We start from the raw sequence: 14,629 nt of genomic DNA on the forward strand, positions 1-14,629 counted from the left end.
TACCTTGAGCGGAGCAGATCCTGTCTTGCGCTGCGATGCCTCCGGTGAGACTGCTCCCAGGTAAATACAGTTCCGTCTCCGTTGTCAGGGCTGTGCGTGGCGCCTGTGCAAGAGGCTTGCTGCCGCTTCATGGAGCGCCAACTGGATGTGGACACTCCTGACCAGCTGGAGGATGAAGGCGACGAGTTCTTTGAGGCGAGGCACTCGGAGAAGGTTCTGGAGGGGCTGAAGGGCCTGTGGGCTGAGTCAGGCATTCTGCGACGTCACACTGTGCTGCGACGGTCAGGAGATTCCCTGCCACCGCATTGTGCTCGCCTCGTTCAGCTCCTATTTCCGGGCCATGTTCTCAACAGGCCTGCTGGAGTCACGGCAGGAGCGAGTGGCCATCAACGGGGTGGAGGCCCACATGGTGGGCCTGCTGGTGACCTACGCCTACACTGCCTGCGTCCGCATCACCCGGGCCAACGTCCAGGCCCTGCTGGCTGCTGCCAACCTGCTGGACGTGGCGCACTGTGCGAGAGGCCTGCTGTCGCTTCATGGAGCGCCAACTAGACGCGACCAACCTGCGTGGGCATCCACTGCTTTGCAGAGGCACATGCCTGTGGGGAGCTGCAGGCCAAGAGCTGGGCCTACATCCTGTACCACTTCAATGAGGTGCACACCCAGGAGGAGTTCCTCTCCCTCTCCCGGAGGAAGCTGACTGAGATCATCTCCAGCGACAACCTGTGTGTGTCCCAGGAGGAGAAAGTCTTCGATGCTCGTGCTCCTCTGGCTGCTGAAGGGACCAGTCCAGGCAACGCAACTTTGAGAAGGTGAAGGGTGTATTCCGCCCCTCGAAGCTGAGTGCAGGGTGGGGGTGGATGGGGCTCCAGTTACACGGGGACGGCTGGATTGGTGGAGGGTTTGTACCTGGTGTGATGTGGCTGAGAGGAGGGGCACGGGTAAGGGTGTGTCTGGCGTCAGTCTCATTCTCGGATCCAGAAGCCTGCAGATGCTGTAATAAAACACATGAAATGCTGAGGAACTCAGCCATCCCTCACCCAGTGTCACAGGCAGTGCACAAAGATATCATCACGTTCAGCCTGCCGTTCTTCAAGCTATACCTTGTATATTCGTGTAATTGTCAGCCCACCCCACCAAAATCCCAACCCCCCAAACAGCAGATACTCCTCACCGTCTGTCCACACAACTGAAGCTCCCAAAGCCCACGAATGCGGATCTTTGCCCTGGCTGCCCGTTCATCCGAACTCCCAACCTCCCTACAGTCCTGACTGTCAAGACCTCTCACCGTGACCATATGCCCATCAAAATTCCCTGACCCATAACATTAAACCAAAAAATTATACTTGAGTATATACGGAAAGCAAAAATCCAGCAGCTCTCTGATAAAACGCGAGGGCGAAACCAGACAAGGTCACAGGCAAGATGTCATCAGTGGATATGGGTGAGAGGGTTGGAGATAGAAGGTTGGGAAGTGCTGAGGGAGGGGACGGTCTCGGAATGGGAACGAGGCAGGGAATTGAACCGGGCGGCCACTGGGAGATCCACACTGTTGTGGCGGGCAGAACAGAGGCGAGGCCCAGTCCGTCCGATGTAGAGACTGGGGAGGAGGGGGTTAATGGAACTGGCTGGAGAATGCTGAGATGGTGTGTATCTGGGATGAGGTGCCAGAGGAAAGTGGCAGATGTTGTGACGAATTCTGGTGCAGCCTCCTGTACCTCGGGGAGAATGGCCAACGACTGGAGGTTGGTCCAGCGACCACCTTCACTTTGTCCACCACGACATCAGACCCCTCCCAGTGGCCAATTGCTGTCTTTCTCTGGGTCAAATTCAGCGCAAGTGCCAAGAAAAAGACATTTAGACAGACATATGGAGAGGACATGGACCAGATGGGATCGGCCTGGGCAATTTGGGCTGAAGGGCCTCTTCTGTGCTGTACGACTCTCATGGGGGTGGGGGTAGGTTTGGGGAGGAATTCTTGTCGGCTTGGAGATGGGGGCGGAAGGAGGCCGGGGTGAGGTGGGGCTGGAGAGGATTGGAGTCGGCGATCCAGATGAGATGGTGTGATCTTCAAACAAGAGGTGGTGGAGGGGGGACAGATGGAAGGACAGGGGGTCTAAATGCTGGAACTCTTTCAGATCCTGGAGCATATACGTTTGCCTTTAATCAGCCCCTATTACATGCACGACATCATTGAAGCCCAGAGTATTGTCCAGGACTCCCTTCCATGCCAACGCCTCATCACTGAGGCTAAGAACTATCTCCTGCTGCAAGACCGACGTGTTGAGCTGTTCGGACCTCGTACCCGCCCTCGCAGGTCAACAGGTGAGCATGGCCGCATTCCTATAGCCTCTTCTGCTTCCTTTCCCTACTCAGAGCAACCTCTTGCCTGCCAGCCCTCTAGGACCGGATAATCTGGCCAAGCTTTATAAGGAGTAATGGCCCAAACCATATTAAGCCTGGCAATTTTCAGCCACCATCAGCTCCTTAAACAGGCCGTTCAAAGCCTACACAGAGCTGATGACTGTCTTGGCGGTTGGACCCTGCGGTGGAGCACTGAGACGCTGCTCCCTGCTCTGCACCACTGGTCACAGCAGCGCCACCATTTTACTTTTCTCATGGCAGTGGGCTACCTTTTCGCCACCCTTTGCAATCACTGATCCAAGAGGAAGGGGGGTGATACTTGGATCTACTCCTGCGGGGTCCAGATGTTGGTAATGAGGCATCAATCCTGTCACCAGCATCTTGGGGGCTGGTCCACCGGTGAGGGAAACTCAACTGGGCTGACTCCAAAAACGGGTCTGAGGCGAGTCGCCTTTCCTCGGTGTCCCTGATCCTCTCACGCAATTGGAAGGCAGATGTGGGGGGGTGGGATCCAGCACCTCGACACCACCCTGAAGGAAGCCCTCAGTCACCGGGACACAGACGGGGCAACCTAAACCTCAGGTGAAGTGTAACGAAGGTAAACAGGGAGTTTGGGTGCTGGGAAACCACAGAGGTGGGACATGGGGGGAGCTGGGGGATTTAGTGGGTTGCCCGCCGGGGGCGTGGGCGTGTCGCCCACTGGGAGTTCACTGTGCCTTGTATTTCCAGGGATAACCGAGCTGATCATCGTGGCAGGCGGGGGAGGATGAAAAGGTGGTCCTCCGGAGCGTGGAATCCTTTGACCCGATCGGCCGTGTCTGGAACTGCCTCTCCTGTTTGCCTTTCGCCATCAGTAAGCACGGCCTGGTTGCCTCAGGTAGGCTCCCAGTCTTGCCATTGCTCAGTCACACGGGCGGTTTGCCCATCGGCACTCACTAACTGCCCTCAGAGAGCTCGCACGCACCCCCCAATGCCCTCTCCGCAGCTCTTGTGCACTTCCCCCACACAGAGGGGTGAATTCCTCCATCCACTTAATTCGCAGAGCACCCTTGGGAGGTGGTGGGAAGCTGGGTGGTTTATGATCTCAGCAGAATCCAGAAAACCTTGGGAGGGTTTATTAGAGCTCTGGAAAACTGATCCAGAAATGTGTGTTTAAATCCCTCGGGGTGGGGAGGAGAGGAAAGAATCAGAATTGATTGTCATGAACATGTCGCAAAATTGGATGCTTTACCGTGTAGTCCAAATTTTTGCTATAAATTAGTTCAAAAGTAGAGAAAATGAGGTTGTGTCTGGGGTTCCTGGATTATTCAGGAATCTGATGGCGGACAGGAAGAAGCTGTCCTTGTGCCGCTGAGCACTCGTCTTTAGGCTCCTGTACCTTTTCACCCAATGGTAGTAGAGTGAAGAGGGCATAGCCTGGGTGGTGGTGTCCTTGAGGATAGAGACTGCTTTCTCAAAATACCCCTTGTGTCGATGTCCGCAGGCTGAGTTTTCTTGTCCTGAGCGTTGACACCTCCATACCAGGTGGTGATGCAACCACCGTCATAGGACACCTGTAGAAGTTACGAGAGTCTTCGGTGACGTACAGAATCTCCTCAAACGCCTCATGAGGTATAGCTGCTGGCGAGCCTTCTTCGTGATTGCATTGACATGGAGGCCCCCATGAATTTGACGTTCTTGACCCTTTCCACTGCTGACCCCTTGATGAGGACTGATTTGTGTTCCCTGGTTTCCCCTTCCTGAAGTTCATGATCAGTTCCTGAGTTTTGCTCACGTTGAGTGCGAGGTTGTTAAAGAATAATAACGTAATGATTTAACTGGTCACTTTGGACCCTGCCTGATTATTGTAAAGCAAGTTGTATGGTTTCAGTAATGTCCTACAGGGATGTTGCTCTGGGCTGTTGTGTGCATCCGAGCGGTCAGTATGAGGGAGCCTTCCCTGTTCCCTTGTTCAGGGAATTGGGGAAGGAAAGTTGATTGCCTACAATGTTCGCTTCCTTTGAATAAGGAACATTGCGATGTTATTCGCAGCTTGTAACTGGTGCTCAAGCAATCGATCTGCCTCAAGATCGAGAATTATGAGCGGTTTATTGTCTCACACGTGGAACAATGTCAGTGCAGCAGGTTTTTACTGCAGCTGCAGTTCTTTTATTGAAAAGAACCACAATGAAACTACAATAATTGGGGCAGTACAGTTGGCGTAGTGGTCAAGGGCTGTTATAGCGCCTGCGACCGAGACAGGGGTTTGTACCCGTGTCTGCCTGGGTTTTCCCCAGGAGGTCTGGTTTCCTCCCACCATTCAAAACGTACCCAGTGGTGTGTAGGTTAATTAGATGTAATTGGTGGTACGAACCCGTGGGGTGGAAGGACCTGTTATGTAAAAATGTAACTAAATTTAAAAAGCTCCGATGCGTAATGAATAGACAGATAATGGTTGATGAGCTCATTGCCTTGGTCATATGAGGTAGCATGAACCTTGAGTAACCTTTAGATAACCCCCATCCCACAATCAACTCCCTCCAACCTCCCTCTCCACCGTGTTCTCTCTTCCACCTCTCCCACCTTCATTTGTCTAGTACCCTGCCCACACCCTGGCTCCTGCTGCCCCTTTTCCTGTCTGATATCTCCCTTCCCCACTTCACGGTTAGTGCAGCGCATTGCTTGGGTTCTAATCCTCTGCTGTCTGTAAGGAGTTTGCAAAAACAACTGTGTCCCTGGGTTTCCTCCGGGTGCTCCACCTTCTACGCACCAAAGACATACGGGGTTGTTGGTCATTGGGCAGCGTGGGTGAGAAGGGGTTGGTTGGTCATTGGGCGGCGTGGGCTGGAAGGGGTTGGTCAGTTATTGGGAGGCGTGGGCTGGAAGGGGTTGTTGGTTGGTCGTTGGGCAGCGTGGCTGGAAGGGGTTGGTTTGTTATTGGGTGGCATGGGCTGGAAGGCTTTGGTCGGTCATTGGGTGACGTGGGCTGGAAGGGGTTGGTTTGTCATTGGGTGGCGTAGGCTGGATGGGTTGGTTGGTCATTGGGCGGTGTGGGCTGGAAGGGGTTGGTTGGTTATGAGGCTGTGTGGGGTGGAAAGGGTGAAAGTCTGCAGACGCTGTGAAACGCAGAAGTGCGGGAGGAACTCAGCCAGTCTCGCACTGTCCGTAGGAGGTAAAGATGTACGTTGAGGAGGGGCTCAAGCCCGAAAACATGGGTAATATACATTTACCTCCTATGGACACCGCGACACCGGATGAGTTCCTCCAGCATTTCTGTGTTTTGAATTATGGGCCGAAGGGCCTGTTACCACGATGTATCTCATACTTAACGGTTCCCACCCAGAAACGTTGACCGCCTCTCTCTGTGGGATGCTACCTGACTGCCAAGTCCGTACCTTGCTGGAGATTCCAGCGACTGCAGTCTGTGTTTTACCTTTGGTGGGGAATAAACCTTGGTCACTTTGCACAGGTTCGACACTCTACCTGGCTGGAGGGGAGTATTCCAACGGGTCTGCAAGCAAGGTGATGTGGCGCTACGATGTCTGCCATGACGTTTGGCATGAGATGGCCCCCATGAACGTGACACGGTCTGAACTGGGTAATCGTCTCGCCCAGACCCCGTCCTCCCTCCCGTGATGTTCACTGAAGTTGTTCTAGTTATTCGATGCAGAAAACAACAACCCCATTGTGCGTGCCAGTCTGCCCGTGCGCCTGCGGTCTACCCACGTACTTTTGATTCTTTTCATAATCTGGGGAGTGATGAAAGGTGGGGAATTTCCTGCCAAGTTGCTGGGGCTAGTTTTAATTACGACATGGCCCTTCTGGCTCACGAACCTGTGCTGCCCTAAAACTCTTGTGTTTAAATGATGGTGGCCCAGCTGCTATCCCAGTACTTTGTTCTGTTGGTGAGTGGGGAAGGGGTGCTGGTCCTAGGCTGTAGGAAGTGGCACATCCCGCCCAGTCCATCACCAGCTCTGAGGCCCCCACCCCCGTCACCCTCGGTCGCAAGCTCTGCTCACTGCTCCCTTCAGGCAGAAGGTCCAGACATCTGAAGACCACCACCTCCTTGAGGTTCAAGAACAATTTTCTCACTCCCCCCTCCCCAAATGTCCTCCAAACACTCTTGATCCTTGCTGGGCTACATTGACCCAAATGACAAACTACTCCAGGGCCACCAGAACGTCTGTCCACACTATAAAAACCCAGCTCATTTCTCACACCAGCTACAACTCGGAATCTGATTTTTTCTATTATTTAATAATATGTTTCTGTCTTGGCAAATTGTAATCTAGTTTGTCCTATTGTAATTGATGTATTTTAATGTGGCTGGGCAGGTACGAATTTCTTTGCCCCTGTGCATTGTACTTGTGTATATGACAATAAATTCGTTCTGGTGCCAGCAAAAGGCAGTGGGTTAATCGTTGAAATCCACCTCCACAGTGACCTTGGTGGGTCCTGGTGACCCAGTACCGAGCCGTTACAGAGAATGGCCACAACATCCCTGGGTGGGATGCCATTGGCAGCCAGAGTTTGGTTACTGTGTAAAATCCAGCTGTAAAATGAACCATCTGGTAATTTTACATTTTAATTTTATTTACAGCTCAGTAGAAGCTGATTCTGGCCATTGAAACCACTGCTGTCCCATGACACCCAAATTAACGTCCAATCCCGTATGGTTTGAAGGGTGGGAGGAAACTGGAGCATCCAGGGAAAATCCATGAGGACAAGGGGAGAATGTACGAACTCCTACAGTCAGCGCCAGATTCGAATAGAGTTGGCTGGGCTGTAATAGCATCATTCCCACCGTGCATGGAAATTCTTGCCTGTTGCAACCATGCAAATGGAGAGAGAGTGGAGTGCGGGAGGTCAGAGATTGGGGCTGCGTCCTGAAGTTGACCCGCGCTATAATTAAAACAAACAGGAGCAGAGCCAAAGAGTGAACAATCACTTCTTTACTGTCTTACACTGGCGGGAATGAGGGGTGTGTGTGTGTGGGGGTTGGGGGGTGGGGCTGTTGGAGCCCCAGGGCTGTGGGGTGACTGTGAGAGATACTGTACTGACCCTGGGTGCTCTCTCCATCAGGGTTGGCCATGTTGGACGGCTACGTGTTTGCAGTGGGAGGATGGGAGGGGAAATCCCGACTGGACTCCGTGGAGATTTACAATCCGCGGACCAACACCTGGCGCTTCCTGGAGTCCATGAAGATAGCGGTGACCAGTCCGGCTGTGGTGACTCTGTACGGTCTCTTGTACGTGGCAGGTAAAGTGGGAGCAAAGCTCAACCTCCTGTTCTGAGGGGTGGGGGTGGGGTTGCTGTAAGTAAAGAGGCTTCTCTTGCCCTCTCAGGGCTCCCAAGATTTTGCAGGCAGCAACGTCGTCCCAAATGGTTCCCAATTGGAAAGGTAACCTCCAGAAGGATCAAGGCTGGATAGGGTCTGTTAATGGGCGTGGAAATCTTCATGGCTCGAACCAATATCACGGGCTGGATGTTGCCCAGTTTTGCTCATCATCCGTGAGAGACTTGCAGCACAGAACAGGCCCCTTTGCCCAACTCGTTGATGACCCTGTTGGCATTCTGGGCCAGTTCCATTTGCTCCACGTCTGTTATCTGGTGTCCAGCATCCAGCCTGATTGACGTTGGGCTCCCAGCTTGTGGGCAAGACTGATTTTTTTTTCAACCTGGCAATTTATTCTGAGCAGGAATTTCCCCTGGATTTGTGGGGGAAACTGCCCTGGTCTGGTTACGTTTTGGGGGGAAGTGATTGTCTCCCACCCACTCCCCACAACAGTGTGTGCCCCAGATACTGACCCTTCCAAACCGGGTGGAGGCCAGGAGATGGAAGCAGTCCAACTTGCGGGAGCTACCTCCACGGTGAGGGAAACCGGTTAACTCTCTGGGTCCTGGGGAAGAGGCCCTGACCTGGAACGTGGGCTGGTTCCTCTCTCCACAGACGCTGCTTGACTGGCGTCTATTGAGTTCTGTTGGAGATGGTTTGAGGTGGACGTGGGAGGGGATCATTGTAGTTCCGTAGCACAGGAACAGGCCCAGCTTGTGCCCCTGCCGAATTTCTCCCCCCCCCAACCCAGCTTTCTTCCATTTACTCACATGAGGCCCATACTATTCCAATCTCTGCCCATCATTGTCGATATTAATGTTTCCTCAACAAAGCTAACGTTCCTGCCTCCACCGCGTTATCTGGCAGCTTACTCCAAACATGCACCACCCACTGTCCCCTCCTGTCCCTTCTAAATCAAACCTACTCACCTGGTAGTTACGCCCTCTCACCTGGGGTTCTGCCACTCCTGGAAACACTGACACAATTCGCGTCGTCTCTACTCCTCATGACCATCTTGACCACAATTCAACTCCCACTCAACCACCTACACTCTGGAAAACAGGCCCAGTTCTCCCCGTTGATTTGTTTTGTGAATTAAAATGTGAGCTGGGGGGTGGGGGAAGAGGGATGTCTCTCATGGATTTGGTACATTGCAGGAAGCTTTGGGACCTTCGCGAATCCCAGTGCTTTGTGTTCCCGAAGGCGTCTGCTCTGCCCGTTCGAGGCGTTTCGATAGGGAACAAGGTTGGAAGAGGTACATCGGCCATGATTTGAATGCTGGAGCTGGATCGATGGGCCCGAACAGCTGGGTTCGCCTTGTGGAGCACAGATACTGAGGTAGAATCTGACTGGTTTGATTTCCCCCCACCCCCCACCCCAGGTGGAGCAGTGCTGGAAGATGGAGATGGCATGAACCTGGTCCAGGTGTACAACCCGAAGACCAACACGTGGTCTGAGGTGGCTCCCATGCAGATCCCCCGCTCTGGCTCCGTGGCCTGTGTCCTGCAGGGGAAGATTTACGTCATCGGTAAGAAAGAGACTTGCATTTCTGTAGTGCCCGTCGCGACCTTTGCATGTACCTGGCTGGCATCGTTCAGGAGTTCCAACATCCCCATATTAAAATTCCCAATACTGGTTGTGCTTCTAAAATCCTGTCGCTTCCAACCCCCATCTCCCAACTCGGAGACGCCGCGCAGTCCCTTCCGGTCCATGAGCCTGGAACCCCCAATTACATCCCCATGTGACCCATTAACCTACTAACCCTGTCCTTGGAACGTGAGATGACAGAATGTGCAAACTCCTTGCAGACAATCGTGGATTGTCCTCTGAGACTTTTCTGCTAACGGTCTTTATGCTTCTCCTTGGGGTCGTTACTGGTTCATCCCCAGTGACATCAGTTGTGGGTTTACACATGGGGGTAGTCTGTTTCCTGGGTGCATCAGGTAGACATCTCATATATTGTACATCCAAGGCACAGAACAGATGGGTAGAGTTACACAGAGATGAGCTGGTTCAGAGCAGAGGCAACGTAATCTTACTTGTGAAAACACAACGCTGGAGAAACTCAGTAGGTCACCTGGTTTACTTCATACAGCAAGATGATTAGAACCAACATTTAGGGCTCAAGCCCTTCATCAAGGTTTGGGGAGGAGGGGGGTTAGAGGAGCACAGTCCCTCAGGCAGGAGGTAATAGGTTGGTAAGAGAGGGTGGGCACAGCAGCAAACAGTGAAGGGGGGAGGTTTGGTTTTGGGAAGGGGGTGGAGAGCTGGAGGAAAGGCGATGGAGGGACGGGGAAGAGAGGGAGAACAGGAAGTGGGCTGGTAGAAACTGGAAAAGTTGATGTTAATGCCGTCAGGCTGGAGAGTCCCTTCCAGACCATAATCAGTGAGGATTGGTAAGAACTTCTCCACAATCTCCATCACTACCTGAGTACCACAGGACTGCATTCTTAGCCCCTGTTCTACTCACTTTACACCTACGACTGTGGGGCTCGGTACGACATTAACACCATCGACAAATTTGCCGATGATACCTCGGTAGTGGGTTGTATCAAGGAAGGGGATGAGTCAACAAACAGGAGGGAGAGTGAAAACTTGGCTGAAAGGTGCACCAACAACAATCTCACACTCAATGTCTCCAAAACTAAGGAGTTAATTGTTCAGGAAGGTATAATCCAGTGATCATTGTGATCAGAGTTGGAGAGGGTGAGCAAATTTAAGTTCTTGGGAGTCACTATCTTGGAGGATCGTTCCTGGAGCCAACACACTAATGTCATTGTGAAGAAAGCTCATCAGTGCCTCTACTTCCTCGGGAGTTTGCAGTGATTTGTTATGACATTGCAAACCCTGGCAAATTTCTACAGAGGTGTGGAGGAAAGGGTGCTGGCCGACTGCATCACGGTCTGGTTTCGGGACACCAATACCCCTGAGTGTAAAGCCCTGCAAAAGGTAGTGGACACAGCCCAGGACATCACAGGCAAAACCCTCCCCACTGTCGAGAACATTTACAGGGAATGCTGCTGTTGGAGAGCAGCAGCAATCATCAAGGATCCAACCACCCAGCACACGCTCTGTTCTCACTGCTGCCATCAGGAAAGAGGTATTGATGCCACAGACTCACACCCCCAGGTTCAGGAACAGGTGCTCCCGCTCCACCATCAGACTTCTCAACAACAAACTCCATCAGTAAGGGCTCTTACTTGTGCTCTTGCGGAGAAAGAATCAACTACTGACACCAGGGTAACACTTCGGAAGAGTTTTATTAGCAAGATATCTTGGAGAGCATGCCCAGCACCCAGCCTGAGCTTGCTCTGCCCACAGCCAGTTTTAACAGAGTTTCTATACAATAAATGGCAGTGCATTCCTGCATGTGGGCTTCCTGTTGTGGTCAGCCTGTCAATAGTTTATCATTCTCAACATTTGGCAATAATTGAATCATTGTTTCACAGAATTCCAAAGCTTATCATGTCTGCAGAGATAAATCGCACCTTGAGGTTTCCTGCCTCCACTTAAGCAATTTGCAACTGGGTCTTGTATGTAACTTATCGGTGAACCCTTTGTGTTCAGATTTTCCTCTACAGTCCACTTATTAAAACACCCATTAAAATATCCGAGATCTCAAATGGGGTCTCCTCCTTCACTATTAGTAGATTCTTTCAGATCTGCTATCAGCTTTAAATTAAAACTTCCCCCGTACGGCTATTCATTCGTGAACCACCCATATAGATCATTACTGAATGGGACGGCACAATTCCAGTTTCCCGTTTCTCTCATCACAATGTCAGCTGGAGAGCCCAGAGGCTGCAACGGATCTCCTACCAGTTGGCGACGTCTCCGTTGTTCCTTTCCTTGGGTCTTTAGTGGCTTTCTTCATCGGGGGTCGTTGTTGTGGCCCGGGAACAGACTTGTGTGCTCGACTGGGAATAATTGCCTTGCTGAGCTGATTTCCCAAGTTGGTCTTTTGTTAAATTTTAACAACAGTGGTACAATATATACACACTTGTCAGTTCCCTTACTTTACAGCGCGTGCACCGGTGCCTCGAGAAACTCCTACTCTCTGTACATCACCTCACCCTTTCAAGCGGAGATTTTGGTGTGTGAGCCTGCCTCACCCCCTTTCAGCTAGGTTCTTGGCTAGGGCCGTCGCCCACTCACTCCTACGGGACCCTCAGTCCCAGGTTCGTGATCCTGTCAAATAGGACCCTGCTCGCAGCGCCAAATTTGTTGCAGAGAAAGAATGAACTACCGACACCAGGGTAACTCTTCGGAAGAGTTTTATTAGCAAGATATCTTGGAGAGCATGGCCAGCACCCAGCCTGAGCTTGCTCTGCCCACAGCCAGTTTTAACAAGAGTTTATTTACAATAAATGGCAGTCCATTCCTGCATGTGGGCTTCCTGTTGCGGTCAACCTGACAATAGTTTATGTTTATCATTCTCAACATTTGGCAATAATTTAATCATTGTTTTTCATGTGAAAAATGGTTGGAAGTGACTAATCGCACCATTCTGTGAAAAGTGATGGAATGCAAAGTATGTAGATTAGAGCTTGAGAGTAGACGGTACTCGCTAGTGGGCCCCTTCCTATCAGGATCCCCAAGGATGCAAGGATCTGGTTCAGGCTGGTACAGTGACCTAAGGTAGTCTATAGCTAGTACTGGACTTGCTTAATAGAGACATAAATATTAACTTAGACGCCCCGAAGGGAGGGAATGAACTAATTAACATAACATACGATGTATGAAGAGGGAGGAACTGAGTGATACCTGGATTGATGGAAGGGAGAAGGAGAATGTTGTAATGTATTGGGATTCTGATTGGAAGAAGGTGAATGAAGGTGGGGTGATGTTGAACGCGGGACTGCACAAAAGAGTGATGATTCTGAACCTCCGGTGTGTCTCCAGACCAGGGACACCTGACTCTGCAGACTCGAAATAAAGCTGAACCTGTTCTCCAAGACTTTGTCTCCAGAGTAGTGATTGTGAACACTTTATATTTCACACACAGAATTCCAAAGCTTATCATGTCTGCAGATAAGCGTGTCTGCTAAATCGCACCTTGAGGTTTCCTGCCTCCACTTAAGCAGTATGCAACTGACTCCTGTATGTTCTTGTAAACAACTTATAGGTGAACCCTTAACCCTTTGTGTTCATATTTTCCTCCACATGTGCACTTTATTGATTTTCTTTTTGTTCTCTCTGTATTGCAGTTTGTTTACATTCGTTATCTGTTTACATGTTAATGTTGTGTACAGTTTTGCACTACCAATTAGTGGTAATTCTGCTGCGCCCATACAAAAGGAATCTCAGAGATGTACGTGATGTTGTGTCGTGTATGTACTATGACAATACAATAAATCTGAAATCTGAGGGCCCAGACGGAATGCCATCTGGTTGGAGAGATTTGGCAAACTAGAAAGTGTCCTTGAACCTCACACAGGAGGTGGGCGGGGGGGGGGTGGGTGGGTGGTTTGAAGAGGATGGTGGCCAGGGTGGGATGAGTCTTTTAATATGTTGGCTGCTTTTCCAAGACATTGGGAGGTGTGAAGAAGGAGGTGATGATCAGGGCCATGTTCCCAAATCTCTACAGGTTCTTGTGGACTGGGGCAGAGCAGTTCCTGTTCTACGCAGTGATGCACCCTGACAGGAGGCTTTCAGAGGGGCACCTGTAGAGGTTGTTGAGGGACACGGGGGCGGGGGTGAAACGACTGTTTGTGACGTTGACGTTGAGATGTGTGACTCTCCTCCAGGTGGCTGGCACGCCTCCACAGAAAACACTGATAAGGTGGAGCAGTATGACCCCAAGACCAACACCTGGAAGATGTGTGCCCCGATGAAGGAGCGCCGCTACCGGCCAGGGGTGGCTGCGATCAACGACAAGATCTATGTGATGGGAGGAGAGGAAGGATGGGATCGGTACGTGCCACTGCTCGCAGAATGGGTTTTAAACACAGCTGGTGGCATCAGGACGAAGGCCTTCAGACCAGCTAAAAAAATGTCCGATATCCAATCCGATTCCATCACCTTCCTAATAACCAATCACAGAGGTGTTGAAACTGACCCAAACACAATAATAAACTGCAGATGCCAGAAAGTGGAGGTAAAAACAAGAGGTTGGTTAAAAACCAGGTCAGGCAGCATCTGAGGAAAGAGAATGTTTGTGCTTCTAGATAAGGGCCTTTGACAGTGCCGTACAGTATCCGGCACCTGTGGAGATTGGTAGACTCCAGATAAGTGTATTTACCGGTTGCTTGAGATTACGTGTTGCATGGATTGGCGAACTGACAACTCAGGGGCACCAGTTTAAACAATCGTATTTTTTGCCTATTTATTTTCTTATTTTCCACAATTTTTTTTAACCAGTTGCTTGAATTGCAGATAACAAGGATTTTACTGTATTTTGTTTTCTCTCATCCACATTGTCTTGTGGTGGAGATTTTCACGTTTCGTACCATCTCTGGCTTGAGTGTCTGTGCTGGATCCAATGCCAAATGAAACTGGACCCCTCTGCCACCACTTCCACTGTAGCCCTGTTCCGTGTCTGTCTGTCCCAGAGAGGACATCACCGATGTCAGCCATTATCTTTCTGTCTCTTTCATTGGCACTTCTGCCTATCACCGAATACTACCCCAACCACGGACACTCAATGACTGAAGGGATTGTTTTGCTTCTTTTTCTCTTGAACTGCAAGGGCTGACGGGCAAAACAATGGAGACTCTTTGTGCCTTGTGGTAGGCAGAAGGCAATTCTGTGTAATATTACATGTTATGAACTATTACATGACAATAAGGAATCTTGAATAACCACACAGGAGGCTGCAAGAACACACTCTGCTGGGGGAGCTCAGCAGACCAACCAATATTGCTGAGAGGAACCCATCATCAGTTCTGCTCACTTCATTACAGGAAGGATGTGGAGACTATGAGAGGGGGCAGAGGAGATTTTTACCACTGT

General features: G+C 50.9%; 1 protein-coding gene across 1 annotated transcript in view; it reads left to right on the forward strand.

Moving 5' to 3' along the window:
- Window positions 1-7: 7 nt before the first annotated feature.
- LOC138746884 (kelch-like protein 3) overlaps window positions 8-14,629 on the forward strand; it is a 23,104-nt gene continuing 8,482 nt past the window's right edge. Inside the window, 12 exon segments of the mRNA XM_069905484.1 lie at window positions 8-237; window positions 239-505; window positions 507-563; window positions 565-786; window positions 789-812; window positions 2,139-2,325; window positions 3,094-3,122; window positions 3,124-3,241; window positions 5,813-5,941; window positions 7,426-7,602; window positions 9,060-9,206; window positions 13,426-13,591. Of these exon segments, the coding sequence (XP_069761585.1) occupies window positions 130-237; window positions 239-505; window positions 507-563; window positions 565-786; window positions 789-812; window positions 2,139-2,325; window positions 3,094-3,122; window positions 3,124-3,241; window positions 5,813-5,941; window positions 7,426-7,602; window positions 9,060-9,206; window positions 13,426-13,591 (1,631 nt within the window). The 5' untranslated portion in view covers window positions 8-129.

Source organism: Narcine bancroftii, chromosome 12 (assembly GCF_036971445.1).
Source record: "Narcine bancroftii isolate sNarBan1 chromosome 12, sNarBan1.hap1, whole genome shotgun sequence".
NCBI classification, from domain to species: domain Eukaryota; kingdom Metazoa; phylum Chordata; class Chondrichthyes; order Torpediniformes; family Narcinidae; genus Narcine; species Narcine bancroftii.